The sequence below is a fragment of the Hypanus sabinus genome, chromosome 7 (genome assembly GCF_030144855.1).
Source record: "Hypanus sabinus isolate sHypSab1 chromosome 7, sHypSab1.hap1, whole genome shotgun sequence".
Classification (NCBI taxonomy): domain Eukaryota; kingdom Metazoa; phylum Chordata; class Chondrichthyes; order Myliobatiformes; family Dasyatidae; genus Hypanus; species Hypanus sabinus.
In genome coordinates, this window is record NC_082712.1 from 121,505,490 (window position 1) to 121,531,087 (window position 25,598).

Here is a 25,598-nt window from a genome sequence, read left to right on the forward strand (position 1 = left end):
ACAACACATCAAACCTTGAAATGGATGGGCTATAGCAGCAGAACATACCATGAACATACACTCAATGGCCACTTCATTAGGTGCAGGAGGTACCTAATAAAGTGGCCACTGAATGTGTATCAACTAAAAATGATAGGTGACGCTCCCAACTCCATCAGACTTCTGTGGGTTTATGCCACATTACAGTGAAAGTCAGCTGTCTGTCAAGCTGTCGTCCCCTTCTGAGGGAGGGTTTGTGGCCTCATCAGCTACCTCAGAAATCACAGCACTGGAGCAGAAGCAAGTAGTCATCGATCTCAATAAATTGTGCAAGAAAACCTGCATAACTGGCAATAGTCTGAAAGCTACTTATATTTCTGGACTGAATAAAAGACCGTTCTAAGGTTCTCCTCTACAATATTGTTATCCTGAGGCTAGTCCTTGTTGAAATAGCACCCCCTGAACTACCTACAAATTCCACTCAGTTAGAGCAAGACACACTCCTCCAAATATTTATCAAGTGAAGGAAACCATAAACGTAAAACTTATATTTCCAGTAGAGAAACCCTCTGCTCTCAAGGCTTTGTTATTTTTCAGATTGACATGAACTATTTAGCTTCATTTTGGTCAAGAGTGACACCCAAATATGCTGCTTTGCAATGCTCTGCTTTGCAATCTTAATTGTGGTTGACAAAGCTCTTTGAAGTGTTCCTTCCAACAGGAGTTGGCTGCTTCTCCAGAATCAGAATCAGAACCTTGCATGTGTTGTGGAATCTGTTAACTTAGCAGCAGCAGTTCAATGCAATACATAATATAGAAGAAAAAAATAATAATCAATCAATCAATTACGGTATATGTATATTTAATGGATTAAACATTGTGCAAAAACAGAAATAATACGTATTTAAAAAAAGTGAAGTAGTGTTCACATGTTCAATGTCCATTTAGGAATCGGATGGCAGAGGAAATAACCCACACTTGTCATTGAGGTCAGTGAGTTGCTTCGGCCCCTCAATTCTATCTATCTATCTACTATTTGTCAAACATTTGAAAATGTATTACACTATATCCAGCCCCTATGTTTCCTGGGGTAACAGGGCCTTTGACTGTCATCCTTAACAACAGGGTCTTTGATGGCATCATCAAGGTCCAATGCCATCTTAGAATGTTCCTGTCAGCGGTACTCAGTGATGGACACCTCCTTATACTGGAAGACCACCAGGTTTTGGGTAAACCCAAAATGTATCTTTTTGAAAGTTGATGATCGTCTAGTAGCTGTTGACAGTCTTTAATCTTGGGTCTTCTACAAATTACTATCTGTGTCTTTTCTTTTGAGTCATGGGGGAATCTACCTGTAGTGTATTTAATATTTCAGTAATACTTGAGTAATATTGTAAATATATTGTTTGATGAAGCATTCTTTGTTTGTTTACATAATTCATTATGTAAGAAGTACGTGAATGGCATGCACCATTACATCATGTTATATGTGAGTGCCTCTCTAAAACAAACTATATAGACAAGTATCCAGGCTTCTGTGTTTTTCTTTCGATTAATTTCTGGAGTTGCAAAACATAACATTAACAATCGTCTCCCATTTTTATCATTAAGTCATCCTGATTCTAGTAAAGCTCAGAGTTTCTTCATAGGTATCCACCATTTGGAGACTTATTCACTGGTAATTTGTTCCACCATAAAACAGTATTCTAGAGATTTCAACACCGGAGGAAAAGTTTACTTAAACTTCCCTCGGTAAGGAAGACATGACAGGGTGAGGTCATTCACACAGTACAGGGCATGCAAAGGGAATGGATTTGATTAGTTATATTTTCTTTAACTGTTCAATTCTTTCATATGTTTTAATTGTGCATTTAATTCATTGCATTCATTTGCCCACTATTTCATGTAGAAAAATTGTTAGGTAGTTAACTCGGGAAAATATTTTTTTGAAAGGATTAATATCAGTAAACAGTTTGATGTGGACACTTGTCTACAGATATTAGACTTGAATCCTGTACAAAATTAGTAGCAAGAGTTTTTCTGAGTTCCTTGTCAAAGTACAGCTCCTGACATTTAGAATAAGGCAGTGAGTAACTCCTTTATTGCTCTGGCACATTTAACAAATATAAGGCAAAAAGTGGAAAACAAAGATGGCTGAAGTTTGAAGAGCAATTAACTGGTACCAGTTTTCCATTTGGATTCTGGATTAATTTAATACCAATGTCCCATGTCAACTTGCCAAAAGTTTTCTAGAAATCTAGCTGCAAGGAGTGGACAGGAAAATTGTTTAAGATGCAATTGGAATGGCACAGCTCGAATGCCGTCTATAAATTTGCTGATGGCACTACTATTGTTGGCAGAATTTCAGATGGTGACGAGAAGGCACACAGGAGTGATATATATCAGCTCGTTGAGTGGCGTTGCAGCAACAACCTTGTGCTCAACATCTGCAAGACCAAAGAACTGATCGTGGAGGGAATAAGCATAAGTCAAGGGAACACATACCAGTCCTCATAGAGGGATCAAAAATGGAAAGAGTGAACAATTTCAAGTTCCTTGGTGTCGACATCTCTGAGGATCTATCCTAGGTCCGACATACCAATGCAGTTACAAAGAAGACACAACAGCAGCTATATTTCATTAGGAATTTGAGGAGATTTGGTATGTCACCAAAGACACTTGCATATTTCTACAGATGTATCACAGAGAGTGTTCTAACTGGTTGCATCTGTCTGGCATGGGGGGGGGGGAGGGAGAACGGGGGCTACTGGATGGATCGAAAGAAGATGCCAAAAGTTGTGAACTCAGTCAGTTCTATCATAGGTACCAGCCTCCGTAGCATCCAGGACATCTTCAAGGAGAGATGCCTCAAAAAAGCAACATCCATCATTAAGGACCCCCATCACCCAGGGTATGCTCTAAGGCACACACTCAACGATTCAGGAACAGCTTCTTCTCTTCTGCCATCCATTAACACCACTTCACTACTTTTTTTTTTGCATTTCTTACTTAATTTAACTAATATATATATATATTTACAGCAATTTACATTTCTTATTATGTATTGCAATGTACTACTGCTGCATAACAACAATTCCACGACATATGCTGGTGATATTAAACCTGATTCTGATTCTGATTGCACTTGGAAAGAAAGACATCTGTGAAAATGTTAATCCATGGATTTGCCTTCATATTTTGTGAAGGATGGTCTGGCTCCTGATGCACAGGTACTATTTGCATGCAACACACACAAAATGCTGGAGGAACTCAGCAGGTCAGGCCACATCTATGGAAAAGAGAACGGTTGACGTTTCGGGCCAAGACCCTTCATCAGGACTGAGTATTATTTGCAACCTCTTCTAAATGCCACAAACACCTATTATGCAAGAGTGCATAATGGGAAATCAATTTATCAATATAGATTAAAATGATAAGGAAATTAATAGCTGTGAAAGTATGAATGGGAAATATTTTGTCTTGTGAATAGCCCAATCTGACAGCTCTCTTGTGTGTGAGTTATTGCGGTGGATTGGATAAATCAGTCCCCATGGAGCTTTATAATGTACTCCATTTATGCCTTGCATTAAAAATTAATTAGGCAAAAAAGGTTAAAAAGTAATGGGTTTAATGTTGCACTGTGTATCTTTTGTACTTTGGTTTTAATACAGCCAGTGGCAATGAGTGCTAATTAGCCTGCTGTTACGACATGTGGGTTTAAAGGATTTCAAAATAAATATTTGGTTCAATTGGAAGACAAAATTAGATCAAAACAGACACATACATTATACTGTTCCTTTTTACCACGGCTAACTTGCACTGGAAAAAGGACACTGAGTATTTTTGGTGCTATTGTATTCAATTACAGGAGCAGAGTTTGTCTATTTTGGGCAACTCAGCTGCTCATTAGTATGTCATTCAAGGCTGCTAACTACTTACCTGAGTAGCTGAGTGCCTCTGAGCACTGTCTAACCTTGTTATCTGCCTAGGCTCCAATTTATGCTTGCCACACTTTTGTACTGATACATGTGACAGGTGAAGACCTTGGGCAGCTTCAATCAGATGTTTCCCAAGTATAGGCATTCTGTCCCATTCCATTCACTCATTCTCCATTTTGGATTAATTTAGCTTCCTGCTAAATCATTCTGACGGATATCCCTGCAAGGGTAGATGAGGCAAGAGCCGATGTGAGCTTGTGTGCCATCCTATCATTCTGTGCTGCAAACTCAGTGCTAAACAGTGGACACCCCCCCCCCCCAACTTTTCAATGATGTCAATATTCTTGGATCCTAGCATCATCAAATTCAAAGCTGCTACAAACTCTCCTATGGGAAAAGGGGACCATACAAAGTTCCTCTTCCAGAAGTTGGATTCATGATTTCAACTTTATTGCTAGTCTTGGGTTGGATCAGACAAAAAAATATTTGGGTTCAGGTTACATCTAGTGATATGTTAGTCTTGCTCAATATTTTCTCCAGGTTTGGATGGTTTGCTTAGTGACCAGGTAACTCTTATAAAATTGAAGGTTTCATATTTAATTTGACATTTCACCCTCAAGCAGATTGAGCATATTTAAAATTGATGAATTTACAGCAATGTTCATCTGGAAGATTTCTGGAGGTTTTACAATGAGGGTATCTGGGTTCTGAGGTTGCAAAATTGAGTCTTGATGTCAAACTGAGGAAATTGGTAGATGAGATTCAGGAGTTGTCTGAAATAGATTCAAGAGCTCTCACAAAATGCTACCACTGGTGAGGATAAAATATTATCCAGGAGAGGGAAAAGTAAAATGATAGCAAAATTTTGCAGATACAGTACTGGAAATGACTAAAAGTGAAAATACTAGAAAAATTCAGAAGAGGTTGAAGAACACTCTTCAGAAATGTTAACTCTGTTTTCCTCCACAGATTCTGCCTGACCTGTGAGAGGTCCTGTTTTATTTGAGGGGTATGGTCCATGATCCAAAATTGGCACTATTTGTAGAATATGTGGGACTCAGTGAGCCAATGATAACACTGGTGATCCATTCATTTTGGCTCCCTAAAGTTAAGAAAATCGTAAACATTGTCACTATAGATTTCTTTACAAAATAAGTCACTCCATTAGAAATAAAGAAGGCTTGTATTGAAATACCCAAGCTAAAGAAATTTTAATTATAACATAAATACTGCACATTATTAATTCAATACAATTTGAAAATATTCAGGTACCGCCTGCTTCTGAAAATTCAGTCATTTCTGACTTTCAGATTAATGAACAATGCTATTTTTATGAATCAATCTTAATATACCCAAGTAGGAACTTGGGACTAATTAAAGTGATTGATCTATTTCAAGTGAGGGATTTTAACTTTGTTAAAAGCATTAAACTAGAGTTTTTTCAAATTGCTACTTTTCCTATACTACAGGACTGAGGACAAATAGAAGAAGATAGCTTTTTTGGTCAAATCATTCTGGCTTTTTGGTGAAGGTTGATGTGATATTCATTAGAAATGTGTAGGTTTCCAACTGCAAATTGGGAGCTCCTCTGTTTTGTGACACCCGGAGTGAGGTGGCAGTGATGTGTGGTATCTCCAATCATTTCAGTTTAGCAAACAAGTCAAGGTTACCTCTTCTGTTAGTCTGCTAAAGTAATTTATTTTATATTGTGGAAAGTAAAAGGACTGTCTTTGCAATGAAGGCTAACTAACATGTAAAGTCATTAGAATTCAGTTTGATTTGGTTGTAAGAATACATAGTCCAAGGAATAGTTATTCCTTATTTCCATTCTATATTAATCTGCTTTGAAAAATTAAAGTGGATAATTTAACAGGAGAGCCTGTTCACAGTAAAAAGGTACCAATTGCTTGAGTTGATTGCCTTCATTTCAAAGGACAATTTGCTGACACCCTCATTACTATTAAATGTTTAATTGTTGATGATTTTATTTTGAATATCCATGACAAACTAGGTTCAGAAGAATTGAATCATATTATCTTTTTCCCTTATAGACCTTTCACCCAGTAAGTCTATGCCAGCTCTCAAAGCATTCCTATTAATCCCTTCCCGTCCTTAATTTCCCTGTAACCAATTCAGAATCACAATCACAATCAGGGTTATTATCACTAACATATGTTGTGAAATTTGCTGTTTTGCAATGTATAAGATGTACTATAAATTACAATAAGAAATATATATTTGGAAAATAAATCAGTAGTGCAAAAAGAGAGCAAAAATAGTGAGGTAGTGTTCACAGGTTCATGGATGTTTCACAAATCTGACAGTGGGGGGGAAAGCTGTTCATAAAAAAGTTGTGTGAGTGGCCTTAGCCTTCTCTACCTTCTTTCTGATGGTAGTAATGAGAAGAGGTCATGTCCTGGGTGGTGGAGGTCCTTAATGATGGATGCTGCCTTTTTGAGGAATTCACCTTCTGAAGATGGCATTGATGATAGGGAGGCTAATGGCCATGATGAAGCTGGGAGAGGTACAACCCTTTGCAGATTTTTCTGATCCTGTACTGTATTTTATCTCACATGTCCATTTGCTTCCCTTTGATTCTCTTCCACCTATCAATGCCGGGGCAATTCACAATAGCACTCAGTGGAAAACCCATGTGGTCATGAGTGAACATGCTAACTCCACACGAACAGCAATCGTGGTTACGATCAACCCGGACTGCTGGAGCTATGCAGTATCTGTTGTACTTCTAAGTCACTTAACATCTTACACAAAGTAGAAGTCATATATAGGCCTTCACATAGTAGCCAAGATGCATGAGGTTGCAAAGGGAGTTGGAAAAGTCATGTAATAAGGGTAATGACACTACTGTAATGGGGTACTTCAATGTGCAAGGAGATTGGGAAAATCAGGTTGGTGTTGGATTGTGAAAGGAGGAATTTGTCAAATGCCTATGAGATGGATTTTTAGGGAAGCTTGTGCTTGAGCCTACTTGGGGAAAGACTACCTTAGATTGGGTGTCATGCAATAACCCATATTAGGGAGCTTAATGTAAAGGAACCCTTAGGAGGCAGTGATCATATTATGATAGAATTCATACTGCATTTTGAGAGGGAGAAGCATAAGTTAAATGCATCAGTATCTCAATGAAATGAAAGGAATTACAGAGGCATGAGAGAGGAGTTTGTCCAGTTAGATTGGAGGAGGATACTCGTGGGGATGACGGCAGAGCAGAGATGGCTGAAATTCCTGGGAATAGTTCACAAGGTGCAGGATAGATATGTACCACCGAAGAAGTTCTCAAATGGCAGGGGTAGGCAACCATGGCAGACAAGGAAAGATAAGATATGGCAAAGTTCTTTCCCATGGTAAGGGAGTCTAGGACAAGAGGGCATGACCTCAGGATTGAAGAACATGCATTTAGAACAGAGATGCTGAGAAATTACTTTAGTCAGAGGGTGGTAAATCTATGGAATTGTTGCCATGAGTGGCTGTGGAGGCCAAGTCATTGGGTGCATTTAAGGCAGAAATAGATGGGTTTCTTGATCAGCCAGGGCTTCAAAGGGTATGGGGAGAAGGCAGGGGAGTGGGGATGACTGGAGGAATTGGATCAGCCCATGATTGAATGGCGGAGCAGACTCAATGGGCTAAATGGCCTACTTTTGCTCCTATGTCGTATGGTCTTATGATCTTAAGGACTGCATAAAAGCTAAGGAAAGGGCATATAAGGTAGCTAAAGTGAGTGGAACTTAGGATAATTGAGAAGCTTTAAATATTTAACAAAAGGTAGCTAAAAAGAGCCATAGGAAGGGAAAAGATGAAATATGAGGGCAAACTAGCCAATAATATAAATCTGGGTACCTGAAGTTTTTAGTTATATAAAAAGTAAAAGGGAGGTGAGAGTTGATATTGGATCACTGGAAAATGATGCTGGTGAGGTAATAATGGGTTCAAAGAAATGGCAGATGAACTTAATGGGTATTTTGCATCTGCCTTCCCTGTGGAAGATATTAGTAGTGTGCCAGAGGTCCGTGCATATCAGAGAGCAGGAGTGAGGCCATTGGTATTACAAAGAAAACGGTTCTAGGCAAACTCAAAGGTCTTAAGGCTTTTAAGTCACCTGGATCAGATTCTTGTAACAAATGGACAAGTGAGTCGCATAGGGAGCTATTTCTGCAGAAAGCAGAAATTATGGGGAGAGGGAAAGATGAGCTTGGTGGTCGGATCCCATTGGAGAGGGCAGATGGTTATTTGTCCCTCCTCACTAATCTCCCTCCTGGCACTAATCTTTGCAAGCAGAACAATTGTGCTATACCTGCCCCTATACCTCCTCTCTCACTACCATTCAAGGTCCTAAACAGTCCTTCCAGGTGAGCTAACATTTCACCTGTGAGTCTGTTGGGGTCACTTACTCTGTCCAGTGCTCTCAGTGTGGCCTCCTGTATATCAGTGAGACCCAACATAGATTGGGAGACCGCTTCACTGAGCACCTATGCTCCATCTGCCAGAAAAAGCAGTATCTCCCAGTCGCATCTATTTTAATTCCACTTCCCATTCCCATTCCAATGTGGCAATCCTTGGCCTCCTCTACTGTTGTAATGAGGCCACCTTCAGGTTGGAGGAGCAACACCTTATATTCCGTCTGGGTAGCCTCCAACCTGATGGCATGAACATTGATTGCTCAAACTTCCGGTACTGCCCTCTTCCACTCTCCTTCACCAGTCCCCATCCCCTTTTCCCTCTGCCTAGCCATTGCCTCCTTCTAGTGTTCCTCGTCACTTTTCTTTCTTCTGTGGCTTCTGCCTTCTCTTAGTTCCTGCCTAACATAGTGTTCCTATTAGATTCCCCCTTCTCCAGCCCTGTATCTTTAACCAATCAAGTTCCCAGCTCTTTACTTCATCCCTCCCCCTCCCAGTTTCACCTATCACCTTGTGTTTCTCTCTCCCCTCCCCCCACCTTTAAAATCTACTCCTCTTTTTCCCTCCAGTCCTGCTGAAAGGTCTCAGCCTGAAACGTTAACTGTACTCTTTTCCATAGATGTTGCCTGGATTTCCAGCATGAGCAGATTTTTTCTTGCTGTGATTGGGTTAACATTTGAGGAGCGTTTGGCAGCTTTGGGCCTGTACTCACTGGAGTTTAGAAGAACGTGGGGGTTCTCATTGAAATCTATCAAATGTTGAAAGGATTATATAGGGTGGATGTAGAGAGGATGCTTCTTATGGTGAGGGGATACCTTAAGGGCACAGCCTCAAAATTAAGGGGCGACCTTTTAGAACAGAGGTAAGGCGGAATTTTTTTAGCCAGAGAGTAGTGAATCTGTGGAATGTTTGCCACAGACTGCGGTGGAGGCCAAGTTTGTGAGTATATTTGAGATGGAAGTTGATAGTTTCCTGATCTGGATCAGTTGATAGTTTCCAGATCAAAGGATACAGCGAGAAAGCAGGTATATGGGATTGAGTGGGATCTGGGATCAACCATGATGGAATGGTGGAGCAGACTCAATGGGCTGAGTAGCCTAATTCAGCTTCTATGTCTTGTGGTCTTATAGTCTTAAATTTCCTCTAACATACCAGGGCCCTAATTCTGGTGTTCCCCTTAACACACTGGGGTCTTGTTTCTTATGTTCATTGTAACATGCCAGATACCTGATTCCCATGTTCCCTTTATCACATCGGGGCTGTGGTTCCTTATTCATGTTTTCACAAAACTGTTGCCAAGTCCTTGATCTGAAACAGTGACTCCATTCCAATCCCTCTTCCCAGATGCTGCTTGACATTCCAAAAACTTTTTGTTTTGTTTCCAGAGCTCCAGGATCTGCACTCCTTCTTTTCAATACCTGTCAACCATTGGGCTGGAACTGTGTCTGGCTGCCCTGTTGCAATTCTGTGTAGGTGTCGTGAAGTTTGGTTTCCATCTCAATTGGATACTAATTTTGACATGAATATCCCCACAGCTGTTGAATCACCTCAAACAACTGCACAATCTCCTATGAGCCGGAAGGAGATTGAGTATTGCAAGGAGAGGCACACTTTTAGTCAGAGTAGATAGAAATTTAATTCGATTTTAAAACAATACTCTGTTAAGATTATTTCAGGGACTGCAATCTTTAATCAGAATAAGGTTTAAGATCATTGGCATATATCGTGGAAATTGTTAATATGTATTTTAATACATTTGGTTTTTACTTTCCCTATATTCAGTCATCTTATTTTATAACTTGACAATTGTGGGGAGTTCTGTTGCTTGAGTTGATGCTGTCCAAGTTGCATGCCATCTTGGACAATGTCTCCCATCCACTCCATAATGTACTGGTTAGGCACAGGAGTACATTCAGCCAGAGATTCATTCCACTGAGATGCAACACTGAGCGTCATAGGAAGTCATTCCTGCCTGTGGCCATCAAACTTTACAACTCCTCCCTCAGAGTGTCAGACACCCTGAGCCAATAGGCTGGTCCTGGACTTATTTCCACTTGGAATAATTTACTTATTATTATTTAATTATTTATGGTTTTATATTGCTATATTTCTACACTATTCTTGGTGCGACTGTAACAAAACCCAATTTCCCTCGGGATCAATAAAGTATGTCTGTCTTTCTGTCTGTTACCTTGGGCTGGGGATAGAAGTATATGCTTCTGAAGTGTTTTGTTGCAGTCTTTAGGCATTGGTATCAAGCATGAAGGCTGGAGAATACCCCTTTCTTTAATTAAGACTAGAGGTGTGAGAATGCTTCCTAGAGCAGTACCACAGTTAATCCAACCTGTGACCTCACTGAGGAAAGTACTTTGACCACTTCCTCCTCACTATGGGTTGCAAAGTTAAGCCATTTTACATTGAACCATGCAGGGTAGCACCGTGGTGCAGCCGCTAGAGCGTGAGTGACCTAATTCAATCCTGACCTTTAGTGTCCTTTAAGAGTTTGTACATTCTCCCTAGTGGGTTTTCTCTGGGAGCTCCTGTTTCTAGCCTCATTCCCAAAGGAGTGGGTTGTTATGTTATTTAGCTGCATTAAATTGCTCCTAATCTGTAGGTGAATGGCAACAATTGAGGATAGGAGAAAAAGGCCATAAAAATTTGAGAAAATAAATTAGGTGCTTGATGGTCTGAAGGGACAGTGAGCGGAAGGGAATGTTTCCTTACTGTGTGAGTCTATGTCACCTTGGTCTGAATAATTTTCTATTACATTTTTATGTTGGATAGGATAACAATGGAAGTGGAATAAAAGTGGAGGAGCAGGTAATTTTGAGGAAGCAGAGAGGCTACAGAAGGATTTAGATGGATTAGGAGAACAGGCAACAGAGTGGTAGATGGATTACAGTGTAGGTGTATGGTCATGCACTTTGGTAGAGGAAATAAAAGTGTAAGCTATTTTCTAATTGGAGAGAAAATTCAAAAATCTGAGGTGCAAAACATCTGGGGAGTCCTTGTGCAGGATTCCTTAAACATTAATTTGCAGATTGAGTCAGTAGTGAAGAAGGCAAATGTAATGTTAGCATTCATTTCAAGAGGACTGGAATATAGAAGCAAGGATATAATGTTAAGACTTCATAAGGCACTGGCGAGACCTCACAGAGTATTGTGAGTAGGTTTGGGCCTCTTTTCTAAGACAGGATGTATATACATTGGAGATAGTTCAAAGGAGGCTCACAAAATTAATTCTGGATTGAAAGCCTTATCTTATGAAGAGTGCTTGATGACTCTGGGCCTCTACTCACAGGAATTCAGAAGAATGAGGGGGATCTCATTGAAACCTATTGAATGTTGAATGGCCTCGATACAGTGGATGGAGAGAGGATGTTTCCTATGGTGGCGGAGTCTAGGACCAGAGGAATCGCTCTCAGAACAGAGGGACATCCATTTAGAATGGTGATGAAGAGGAATTTCTTTAGCTAGAGAGTGCTGAATCTGTGGAACTCGTTGCCACAGATGGCTGTGCAGGCCAAGTCATTGGATATATTTAAGGCAGAGGTTAATAGATTCTTGATCAGTCAAGGCATGAAGTTGTATGGGGAAAAGGCAAGGGATTGGGGCTAAGAGGGAAATGGAACAGGCATAGTAAAATGGCAGAGCAGACTTGATGGGTCAAATGGCCTTTAAGTCTTATGGTTTTATAAAGTTCATATTTGGGGACGTCATTCCAATTCAGGTTTATTTTTCTTTTCATTGCCATTCTACAAATTTTCTTCACACAGTGCCTGCTACTATTGAGGTTGACCAGCTGTTCCCTGCCTGGAGGATATACAGTATGTGCAGATGTGTGGCTAGACTGGGATTAGTGATTGGTTTATTATTGTCACATGTACTGAGAGAGATGAGAATTAACCCTTTCATTCCCAGGATAATATATATGAAGCATTTGATGGCTTGGCTGTGGGCCTGTACTCATTGGAATTTAGAAGAATGAGGGGGAGATCGCCAAATCTTGAAAGGCTGTATAGAGCGGAAATGGAAATGGTGTTTTCAATAGTGGGAAAGTCTAGGACCAGAAGGCACAGACTCAGAATAGAAGAATGTCCCTTTAGGACACAGATTTCATACATTATTACTGCACATTATTGCAAATTGTTGCACATTGGTAAATTATTACTGTGTATATTTTTATTCTGTATTTTAGTATTAGTAAAGTCTGCAAACTGCTAAGTGTGTTTTTAAATGTTGCTGCTGTAATGAAAGAATGAATTGTGATCAATGAAGTATTTATTATTAGATTAGGAGGAATTTATTTAGTCAGAATGGTGAATCTGTGAAACTAATTGCCACAGATGGTTGTGGATGCCAGTCATTGGGTTTATTTGAAGCAGAGGTTGATAGGTTTTTGGTTAGTAAATGTAACACCTGTGTGCCGCTTGTCTTCTCTTGTGTGACTCTTCACTGAAGTCTTTATGAGGAAATCTAATTACATAGTACTACACCAGATGCTAGTGGGCCGTCAGAAGCTCTAGCTATGAAAGGAAGGCAGTGAATAGAAAACACACACTTTTAGAGGTAAGTTTTATTTATAAAAAAATAGCAATATATACAAAATAATTACATGAGTAAGAACTATTCAAAATTCCAACATTCTGTTTAGGTTCCAAATCTCAGATATCAATGAAAAACACATTTATTTTTAGTTAGAATCAGTGAGATTCATTAGAATAGCCTTTATTACTCCAATTTCACTAACCAATTTGATCAAGTGTTATTCCTATTTAAAGGTTGACAGACTAACATTTGCCTTTTTATTTATCCCTAGTTAGCTAGGTAAACTAATTGAATTCCTATTTTTAAGTAGAATGGTTAACCTCAGTTTCAGTTTCAGGTCAGTAGGTCTACAAATTCAAATTCAAACTCTATATATAAATAAAATACAGTTTAACTCCTTTCATGACAAGTTCTCCAACATCACAACTTTTAAACAAAGTAAATCTCATTTAGTCACTCATCAAAATCTTTACAAAAATAATCAGTTCTTACAGAAAATCAAATTCAGATCCTTCAAATGAGAAATAAACCTATACATCCAATCATATTAAATCCTCAATGTCTTGAAACATTTAGTTCCCATGCTGGTTCTTCGATCTTGGGAGGCTTACCATCCTGCTCCACCAATTTTATTAGGTGAAATTGTGGGTCATCCACGGAAAGTCAATTCACAAAACTTCACCAGAAAAACCTGACCTGTATACAACAGCATTACAATCTGTAAGTTCTTGTACACATTCTATTTTCTATTTCAAAATAACTCACTATCATAATGTCATTTCCATACATTTCAGTTACAATACTACCGAACATATTTCACACACAAATTATGCACTTGGAACAGTAAGTGTTTTAACTCACCAAATCCCTTGGTTTGATTTAACAGAGCTAATTCAGGTTACACGACTGAGATATTGGATACCACTCTCTGCTGCTATCATCTCACTATAACTGGTGCTTGTTGTAGCTGTAACTTCAATATATTTTTTATCAATATCCTCTCTCCTCCAAGGTGTCACCCTGAGGATTTCCGGTAAGCAGGGTAGAGATACCAACTATTAACTCCTCTTTTAACAGTTTATATCTATTGTTAGTTTCTAATAATTTGCTGCGTTTCAGTAACTTGTCCATACCCGTGTCAGCCACACCTCATTCTCGCGTAGCCCTTTTTTAAAATTCGGTAAACCTCACTTCCATGCTTCCACATGTGGAGCTTTCTAACATTACATATTTGGGTTTAATTAACCTGGGTTACATAAGGGCATCAAAGGTTAAAGGGAGAAGGCAGGAGAATTGGGTTGAAAGGAAACATAAATCAGCTGTGATCAAATGGCAGTGTAGACACAATGGGCTGAATGGCCTAATTCTGCTCCTATGTCTAATGGTCTTTTACTGTGATTTTTTTTTGCATGTCACCTATACCAATCCTTTCATATGTAAAGTGAAGTAGTAGAAAAGGAAATAAAATTACAGAATATAGTGTTACAGTTGCAGCGAAAGTGCAGAGCCACGACAAGCTAAATTGTGAGATCAGGGATTCATTTTTATCGTACAAGAGGATCTTTCAAGAGTCTGATAATAATGGAATAGAAGCTGTCCTTGAGCCTGGTGGTACCTATTATCGAGCTTTTGCATTTTCTGCCCAATTGAAAGGGGAGTAGAGAGGATGACTGGGGTGGAAGATGTCTTTTATTACTTTGACTGCCTTTCTGAGGCAGCGGGAAATGTAGATGGAGCCAGAAGAGGGAGGCTGGTTTGTGTGCTGCACTTGACTGTGTTCACAAATCCCTTAATTTTTTTTTAGCTGTGGTTACAGACTGATAGCTCTGCCATACCGATCCGTGATGCAACTGGGTCGGGTGCTTTCTGTACTGCATTTATAAAAAATGTGAGTGTCAATGAGAACGTGCCAAATTCTTTAGCCTTCTGAAGAAAAAAACAGCCACTGGTGTGTTTTGCTGGTCAAACATTCCATGTTATGGATTCTTCTTAAGCACACTTTTTTTGTTTACCTGGAAACCCATTCTGTGAAACTTGGAGGTAGTCTACTAACTAACAAAGTGTAAGATCTTAGAAGGTAATGGCTTAGTAGTGGTCACCCCTCTCTGATACACCAGATAAATACTTCATTCCTCCTAGTTTCCATCAAGTGTCCAAATGAAAGCTCTGGATCCCTCTTGGTGTCAGCAAGGTCTCCACTTCCAACAAACAATCCCCAACCCACACATACGAGTTTGGATTACAATGAGTTCCCCAGATCAGATTGGAAGATCTATCGTTTTGCCTCCTTGCCTTAAGCAAAAGCTACACATCCAGTGTGTAGCATAGCTGCAGTATCACTGAATTGTGGCTGAACTCCAGAGATGAGCAAGATGAGTTTGCACATTCTCCCTGTGATACATGCATCTCCCTCGGGACATTATGCAGGCATAAGGGATTAGTTTAGTATTTAATTGCTAGTTTAATTAGTTCAGTACAATATCGTGAACAGAGGGGCCTGTTCCTGTGCTACAGTGTTCGATGTTCTGTTCTATTTACTCTTGTCAAATCACTATTGAAGCTTTAAAGCCCTCACCTTAATAAACATTCAATTTCCTCCGAAGAAGACAGAAGCCAATGCTCTGAACAGTCCCGAAATAGGTCAGTAAAGTCATGGTTAAAAGCAAAAAGGAGCTCTTGTCTGTCCAACCTTGGAAAACCAAACCTCCTTCACCTACCAGCAGGAGAATTTCCATTTTGTTCTATCACTGTTTTGTGTAAAAGTTTTTGCCATGCTAAAATTGGGTATCTTACTTCATGCTTCTGGTAGACGGCTCTATTGTGGACAATTAGCTCTATTACAACTGTAGCAACAAGCAATCTTTTGGAAGAACAGCAAATGAGTCATGGAGGAACTCAGAACTTAGCAGGTCAGGCAGCATCTCTGAAGGGAAATGGGACAGTTGATGCTTCACGTTGAGACCTTTCATTTGGAACTTCTGAGTTGCTCCAAATTCTAGCATCTGCAGTTTCTTGTCTGCAGGTTGTTTCAGGTACTTGGTAAGTTAGGCCCCATTGGAAGTGGTGGAGAGTGTCAAGTCGAAATCCCCCCTGCATCAGGACTTTGAACAGAAGCATTAACAAGTTTGTTATCCCAGCTTCAACCCACAGATGCTGCTTGGCCCGCCGAATCCCTCCAGCAGATTAATTGTTGTTCATGACTAACCATTAATCTGCAGTCTTTTGTATCTGTGCATGCTTATTATTATGTAAAGAAGATACTTGCCTCATCCCAGCTACTTGGATTGGATTCAAATCTGAGCTGGAGTGATAGAATCAGAGATTATCAATTCATACCACTCCTAGTTTGCTAGAAGATGCATAGCATAGGTTTTAAATTCTCATTAGCTTGCATCTTTCTCCATTCTAATGGCTTGCAAAGCAATATGCAATGATTAAGCTCACCTGTTTACTGCATTTTAATTTCTTTCACCATCAGGTATAATTAAGTCCAGATTTAAAGAATGGTCTGTCAGGAATTTGAGCTGATCCCAGTTAAACAGCTCACACGGCCATTAGCTCAAATTCAATTGCATTGATACATATAATGAGTGATTTTATTCTGGTTTTGGCTCAGGCACAAACTGTAACTGAATGAGGAAGGGAGCGTTGTGGCAATCAGCCTTGTTCTACTGCCAGGAAAATGTCTTGTAGGTACAGATTTATTGAGCATTGGCTTAAGACTTGGGTCGGTAACCTGCTTTCCAGTTGACAGCCTTCTCTGAAAGTGGCCTTCTTGTTTTTAAGTGTGATGCTGGTCAGCTTCCACAACTATATGCATTGGCTGTCAGCTTAAAGCCAATACTATCAGAGCTCAACGAAGTTTTTAGTGCTTCAGTGCACATTGCAATCGATTTTGTTTCAAATATCATGTTCTTAAAGGTTATGCTTATATTAACAAGGCATTCCTGCTGACTTTTAAATTTCAAGTTATTTTCCTTGTGTGAGCCAACAGATTACTGAGTAAAATTTTCAAACCAACCATTGAACTGTGCAGTAGAGGTCTGTATTGTGGGGGAAAGAAGGAGGGTGGTAATGACTGGTTTATTTTTGTTCATTTTACTGGAAGCTGTGGAGTTACTTTTTTAAAACAGCCCTCTCTTCATGTCTCCATTCTCACTGGTTTTTATTCTCTCCTCCAGACTTCAAGTGTGGTACATTTCCAGTGCTGTTATCCTTTGGCCATAGAGCATAGAAACAGAACCATTTAGCTCATCATATCCATACTCCATAGGGATCCTTCCTTAATTAATAACATTATGGCAGAGTGCTTTATGGTACCAGTGACTCGGGTTCATTTTCCGCTGCTGCCGGTATGTTCTCTCTATGACCCCTGGGTTTCCTCTGGGTGCTCCGCTTTCCTCCCACAGTGCAAAGATGTGCCATTTGGTAGGTTAGTTAGTTATTGTAAATTGTTCTGCGATTAGAATAGGATTAAATCAGGAGATTGCTGGGCGACACCTCTTGAATGGTTGGATCTCAATAAATAAATAAGTTAAGTCTTCCAGCATCTGGCCATGTCTAGACCCTTCAAGTGTTCCTTTGGACACTTGTAAAATGCTGTAAAGTGACTCTGCTTCAAACTCACTGTCCAGCAATGTACTCCAGGTAATCGCCACTGAAGATAAAAGGTTGTATTTAGCTCCCCTAAGTCCCTTAGCTCACACCGTTTAGTTTTATCTGCAGTACTGCACTCACATAGGCCATTCTTTCATTGAGTCTAACACACTGTTCCATTGTGAATGGGATCCCAATCCTGTACTTATCCAAAATCCACACTAGGTAAGGACAAAATGATCAGGCTTAGAAGTTAAGAATTTGAGAACTGAGCATTATAACTAACCACTGAACTTTTGAGGGATAAATAAAGAATCGAGATATAAAGAATGTACTAAAACCATATGGACCAGTGTTTTGATTTTGGAATGTGTTAGTACATGCTCTCTAGCAATGGAAATTTGCCAGGAATTTGAAGACCAAGCTGTGCAATATGAGGTGGGAATGAGTCCCATCAGAAGAAGCACTTGAAGCCATACTCTAGAGGCAAAGCTGAGAATAGACAGCCATCAGTGGGTGGTATTATGTCAGCATCATGTAATGCACTACCCTGCATCACTGAAATATTGTAGCTGCTCAAAGATTTCTTCTAAAAATGTCCTCACTAATACATTTCTTTTCTCCACAGTGTTATTTCTGCACGAAGATACTATTTTGAGGTGCTTCATAAACAAGATGATAGAGGATCTGATCATGTGGAAGTGGGGGTAAGTGACTGTAACTTAGCAACCTCACCTGAATGGGATATTCATTATCAGCATATTCAGGAGCTTGTCAGGCCAAGGATAGTTAATTGCTCCTTTTGGATTATTTCACTACCCTCTCAATTAAACATAAAGAACCAAGGTTAACGTTAAAGATCCTGCTGAAAATTATAAATTGTATTCCCTAAATCAAGTAATATTCGAACAAGGATTTAGCTGTTTCATTTTTGTGAAATAGGTGGAAGAGTGGAGACTGGATGGTGAGGCTAGTTTGCAAGTTGTTGCCTCCTCTCAATTGGAGTCTTGTTCTATAATCTGTCTGAACATCACATTTTATGCGTGAACGATTTTATGTTTAAACAGTTAGTAATGCTTAACATTTAGGAAAGAATGATAATGGAAAGTGTAGGTAAGTGTAGTTAAACTGATGGAGGAAACTTAGTTGGAGCAGAGAAAGGTGGATGTCTGGTGGTAGGACACAGATCAGCTGTGTTCATTTTGTTGATAGAGAATTGGTTTGAGAGACACTGTTCCCGAGTTCATCAAGATCATGAAGATCAATGTGGCCTTAGCCAGCATTATGATGAGTTGGAACGATGCAACAAGGTAAAGTGATGGCTTCATAAGGAAACCTGGCCACAATAGAAGGAAGCTGCCTTGTTCACATAGTTCTTAGAGGGAGGTATTAATTACTTACTAGGTCTTGAATTTTCTGGTACTGGGATTTAAGGGAGATCGGAAATGTTTTTGTGATTAATTTTTTACAACTGATTGGTAAGCTATACTAGATATTTAGATTCATTTATTTATCACATGTACATTGAAACATGTAGTGAAACGTGTTACTGCATTAACAGCCAACACAACCTAAGCCTGCAACATTCACCACATTCCAACATGAACATTGCATGCTCACAGCGATTGGTTGAAAATTATTTCCTTTAGTACAGGTATTATGTTAATAAATTTACCTCTGCTACTTATACAGGCAAATAGACAATAAAGCAAGCAGGTATAGGTTTGGGGTAAGGGGGTTTAGAGGAGATTGGAAGAACAACATTTTCACCCAGTGGTCGGTTAGAATACAGTGCTTGAATGGATGGGGAAGGCAGAACCCCTCACAGTATTTAAATTTCAGGATGACCACTTATAAATTACCAACACAGCATTTCAGGTGGCAAGTGCTGGTACAAATGGGATTACTATGGATAGTACTTCAATGTTGACACCAGCACAGTGGGCTGGTGTGTCAGTTTTCGTGCTTATGTCTCTGTGACAATGCTAAAGACTGGACAGTAATTACTTTGGTATTGAGTTATTGTTTGAAGGAGCAGCAAGACAGTGATCCAGTGTGAACAAGATAAAGAATGCCTTTCTCTCAATGGAGTGATGGTGATGTGTGGTGGAAATGAAGGAACTGCAGATTGGAATGGATGTGGTTATTCTGCCAGCATATGGAATGAATCAAAATGTTCGTACAGATTGCAGGGGAAGGACAATGAGCAAAGAAACCTGGCAAACTGTGCAAAGGGTATGGTGATGATTGTGAGTTATGGAGCTGAGGGAATGTTGGTGAGTCTACAGGCATCATGAACTACAGGTAAGATCTTGTACTGCAGATTTGGCATGTGTAACCAGGGACCAGAGGAACTGGTTGTTGAAGGTACACTGTAAGGTTAAAGATTGGAAGATGTTTCCATTTCCGAATTGTTTTAGATCAAGCATTGCAGAATTATTTGGTGTACGCATTGACCAACAGGGGGTAGTTCAATCTGAGTTGCATAATAATAGAGGACAATGTTTTGGGGAGTATTTACAGTGGCCAACAGGGTGGAGATGGCACTTAAAAAACGTAAGGCATTATGCTTGGGTAGCAGATGTTAATGGTGATGCTGGCTTCTTCTTTGCACCCAGCCACAAAGATGCCATAAGTGGACTCAGTGATGTGAGCATAAAAGATGGGAACACTGCAGGTGGTCATACCATATGAATGTTATAGGAGTCCCTTATTCTTGGATGGCTTGTTCAGGTTGGCGTCGTGCTACAGAAATCACACAGTAGGGTGTGTTGTGTATCAGAAATTTGAAGGAAGTAACTGTCAGCATTTCACATATCCTTGAAGGATTTGGATACAAGGGGCAATATTCTGGAACAGTTCCACAGGATGCACATGGTAGAATAAGGTAATAAGGAGGTGGAAATGGGGGAATTGCTGATCTGATTGACAACATTAATGAAAAGATTGCAGCAGTTGGTGGTGAGGAAATCTCGCAGCCACTTACACTGGTTCTACTTAAACAGACCTCAAGGCAACTGGGGTTTGGAAGGAGCAAGTAAGTTTCTAGCCAGCAAACATAGGCTATAGCTGCAGTGGGAAAACTATATAAAATAGAGTTTCAGTGTCTACTGTGCAATTAAAAGATGAGAGAAAGTGCTGCTTGGTGTGGGACTACAGCAAGAACAGACACCTCTCTCCATAAAGCTTGGGCTATCAGTCAAATCCAAAACCCTCCTGGGAAGAGACAAGACATCAGATTGGCAGAAGCTGTTGATTTATAGAAATGACTTCAAAAGCCAATATGAGGTTGAGAAGTAGACCTGCAAAGGAACAAACCGGTCAGAGAATTAGGCAAGGCTGAGGTATCCCTTCTGTGTTCAGGGCCAGGAGAAGATCATCAATAGAAAAGCCTGAAGTAGGTTCAAAGACAGCTTCTACCTCACAGTTATCAGACTAATGAATGGTTCACTAGTATGATGAGATGGGCATTGACCTCACAATCTACCTCGTTATGATCTTTCACATTGTTAGTCTGCACTGCACTTTTTTTCTGTAACTCTTACACTACATTCTGTCTTTGTTTAATTTTGTCTGACCTTAATGTACTGTGCAATGATTTGATCTGTATGAACGGTATGCAAGACAAGCTTGGTACTTGTGGCAATAATAAACCAATTCCAATTCCGATTCAAACAACATGAGAGAACAAATGCACAGAAGTTTCAGGACAACAGCCATGTTATCTTAGGAGTGCATAATGGAAAGTCTCAACACCAAGTCTTGCAGTGCTGTGAAATTGATTTGGTCCAGCAATGATGCACAGAAACACACAAGACGAGGCTGTGGGAACATTTAGAGAAGAGTTTTCTCTCTATAAGATTCTTAAAATTTGAAGAACTGCTGAACAGATTACATTGTGGTGGGGAGGTGGCTATAAAGAACTACAGGACATTACAGTGGCACTGGCTTACAATGTAGCTAGAATACAAGAAAACATATTGAAAATGGTCATGTCAGGCTTGATAGCTTTGGAGGCAATACAAAAAAGGAAAGTCAGAAGAAGTGACTTTGGGGCTTCAAAAGTGACAGGCGAACATGAAAGGTTTTGTGTTTACAGAAAACTAGATTGGTAGGTAAGATCTTATGAGACCAGAGACACAAAGTTGGAAGGCTTTAAGAAGCAACTAAAGGAACAATTATTGTAAGTGAAGTTCTGAAATCTAGCAATATATCAAATGCATAATGGTAAATTAAGTAGTCACAGATTTTTTTTTAAATGAACTCTGTTAACTTTAAAGTAAGATAGTTTAGCACCTATATGTAACTATACGAAGACAATGAGGCAGGCTCTGAAACAGAGTCAAATGATTGATTGCTGAAGCAACAATAGCAGCACAAGATACGAGACTGAATGTGTATAAGTTCTGTAAAAACTGATAAACAGAAACGTCTGGTGCCTGGATTGGAAACTTCAGAGATCTCGTAATATGTGCAATGAAGACTTCAGTGAACATGAATAACAAGACATTGAATTAATTTGTAATTTGTTGGATTTACAGCAGTATATTGATATAAATTTATTAGTTGATGGATAATATGTTTTAAATTATTATTATTGGGAAGCAAGACAGAGGAGCTGATAGACATTTCAGAGTTAATGTGTGAAGGATAAAAACAATCAAAAATTATACTGGTTATACCAGTGAAGTTTTGCACAAGGTCTTTTGCATAAGCCAATGAATCTTTGAACAGTCCATGAACATTACCTTATTTTCCTTTATTGCCCTAATTTATTTTTTGTAATTTATAGTGTTTTTCTTTGCACTGTATTGCTGCCACGAAACAACTAATTTCATGTCATCGAAGTCAGTGATAATAATCTAATTATGATTTATGAATGCAACAGTAAATACTGTGAATGCAAAATAACAAAATAGTGCAAAGAATAGTACTGCAAAGTGAAGTGGTGCAAAAAGAAATACTGAAGTAACGTAAGACCATCAGACATAGGAGTAGGATTAGGCCATTCGGCCCATAGAATCTGCTCCATCATTTCTTTATGGTTGATACATTTCCCTCTCAACCCCATTCTACTGCCTTCTTCCATAAACTTTTATGCCCTGACTAATTAAGAACTTATCAACCTGGCTGCCACAGCAGCCTGTAGCAATGAATTCTACAGACTCATCCCCCCTGGCTCAAGGAATTTCTCCTCATCTCCATTCTAAATGGGTGTCCCTCTATTCTGAGGCTGTGTCCTCTGGTCTTAGACTCCTCCACCATGGGAAACAACCTTTCCACGTTAGGAAGTTCAAAATTTTATAGGTTTCAATAAGATCCTACCCCCCATTCTTCTAAGTTCCAGCGATCAAAGACCCAAAGTCATCAATCACTTCTCATTCAACAATCCTTTTATTCCCAGAATCATTCTCATGGACCTCCTCTGAACCCTCTCCAATATCAGAATATCCTTTCTTAAATAAGGGGCCCAACATTGCACACATCACTCCAAATGTGGGCTCACCTGTACTTCAGCATTACATCCTTGCTTTTATATTCTATTCCTCTTGAAATGAATGCCAGCAATGCATTTCCCTTCCTCAACACCAACTCAACCTGTAAACTAACCTTTAGAAAATCGTGCTTGGGGAGTCCCTTGCATCTTGGATTTTGGATTTCTCTCCCCATTTAGAAAATAGTCTATGCTGTAATTCCTTCTGCCAAAGTGCATGACCATATATTTCTCAATCTGAATTCTATTTGCCACTTCTTTGCCCATTCTGCTCTTCTGCCCAAGTCCTTCTGCAACCCCCCTACTTCCTGAACACTACTTGCATCTCCACCTGTCTGCATAATTCACAAATTCGGCCACAAAGCCATAACAATAATGCAAGTGGTAGAATTAAGAGTTTGAGAATGTGGCAGCACCACTGGGAAGGGAATGTGAAAAAGGTAATGGGTTCAAAAGTCTCACAGCAGTGAGGGAAAAGCTGTCCCAGTGTCCAGTCAGTCATCCGCAAACTTGGCCAGAAAGCCAACAATTCCATAATTCAATTCATTGGCATACAACGTAAAAAGAAGCTATCCCAATACCAACTCCTGTGGACCACCATTTGTCACCCTTTATTCCCACTTTTTGCCTCCTGCCAATTAGCCAATTCTCTATCTATGTTTGTATCTTTCCAATAACAGCGTGGACTCTTATCTTGTTAAATGCCTTTTGAAAATTCCAAGCATACAACAACCACAGATTCTCCTTTGTCTATCCTGCTTGATGTTCCCTCAAAGAATTCCAACAGATTTAGTAAGCAAGATATTCCCTTAAAGAAATAATGCCGACTTTGGCCTGTTTTATCATGTGCCTTCAAGTACCCCGAAACCTCATCCCTAACAATGGACTCCAACATCTTCCCAACCACTGAGGGCAGGCTAACTGGACTATAGTTTCCTTTATTCTGCCTCCCTTCTTTCTTGAAGAATGGAGTGACATTTGCAATTTTCCAGTCCTCCAGAACTATTCCAGAATCTAATAATCTTCTGCATGATTGAATGTAATTTATTAGAAATATACGTCGATTGCATCATGTTTAACAGCTTGAGATGGTCACTGGATGGACTGTTTCATTTCACACATTTCTCTGTATAACTTTTAGTTAAAAATGAAGCTGGCTGCTCACGAAAGATAACCTGATCAATTAGCTTAATCTTCATGAGTCAAAGATTCTCATTAGCACTATGCTTTCTGAGGGGAAATGAGCAGTACCAGCTAAAAATAATATTAATATTAATCTAACTTCTGAGTGATTGGAAAATTATCTGGACTTCAGTGAACTTTTCTGAAGGTGCTCTTGTTGGGGTTGATGACACTCGGTATCGTAATAAGTATGTGAAAACATTGCATGTCCAACTTCCCAGTAGCCACATATGCTTGAAAAACAACAACACATGGAGGATTTGCTTGAGATTTCCATTATTAGGAACACTAAAACATTCAATAGTACTAGTCAGAGGTCCATTTACTTAAAACATGTATAAGTTGGTGTCTTGTAAAATTTGTTATTTCAGGAAAAGCTGTGTAGAATTACAAAGCAATAGAGAAGAGAAGATTCCTACAGTTTTGATGAGTGTCCACTTTAACCACATACAATGGGAAATGTGCAAATGTCTATCATTGTACTGATAACAGATTAGCGAGTCTCAACAAGAAGAACATTGTTTAACTCATTGAAGTTAGTTTGGAAGTAGATTTTTCATGCTAGAGTGGAATTTATATCATTTGGATGAAGTATTCAAGGCTTTTCAGACACTAACGAATGTGAGGATAGTATAGGGCAGGCTGATATGCTGGAACATGATAATGTTTAAGAAAGTGGATGTGCTGGAACTTTTGAAAAGCATTAGGATAAGTAAGTCATCGGGGCTGGATGGGACTACATGAAGCGAGGGAAGGGAAATCTGCGCCTTTGGCAATGATCTTTGCATCCTCTCTAACCACAAGAGTTATACCAGAAGACTGGAAGGTGGAAAATGGTACAGTATTCCTTTGCTCAAGAAGGGTAATTGGGATAATCCTGGGAATTGTGGACCAGTGAGTCCTACATTAGTGGTGGGCAAACTAATGGAGAGGATTCATAGTCACAGGATTTAAGAGCGTTTGGAGAAGCCACATCTGATCAAAGGTAACTTTGTAAGAGGCAGATCATGCCTCATAAGCTTTTCAGATGTGACAAAGTAAATTGATTAAAGTAGAGCAATGGATGTGGTGTATGTGGATTTTAGAAAGGCAATTTACAAGGTTCCCCATGGTCAGCTCATGCATAGGATCCAGGGAAACTCGGCTGCATGGATTTGGAATTGGCTTGCCCATAGAAAGCAGAGGGTAGTATTGATAGAACATATTCTGCCTGGAGTTCGGTAACCAGTGGCGTACAGCAGGGATTAGTTCTGAGACCCTGGCTCTTAGTGATCTTTATTAATGAGTAAAATGTGGAAGTGGAAAGATGGATTAGTATGCTTGCAGATGATATGAAGATTGGCAGCATAGTGGATCGAGTGAAGATTGTTGTGGGTTAGAACGGGACATTGAAAGGATGTAGACCTGGGCTGAGAAGTTCAGGAAGCAGGAGTTCAATCTGGATAA

The 25,598-nt window shown here is 39.5% G+C and overlaps 1 protein-coding gene across 1 annotated transcript in view; it reads left to right on the top strand.

Annotated features, from left to right (window-relative positions):
• Positions 1-25,598, top strand: part of b4galnt4a (beta-1,4-N-acetyl-galactosaminyl transferase 4a) — an 819,684-nt gene that overhangs the window by 548,951 nt on the left and 245,135 nt on the right. Inside the window, exon 8 of the mRNA XM_059975496.1 lies at positions 18,105-18,183. Within this exon, the coding sequence (XP_059831479.1) occupies positions 18,105-18,183 (79 nt within the window). The remainder of the gene's footprint in view (positions 1-18,104; positions 18,184-25,598) is intronic.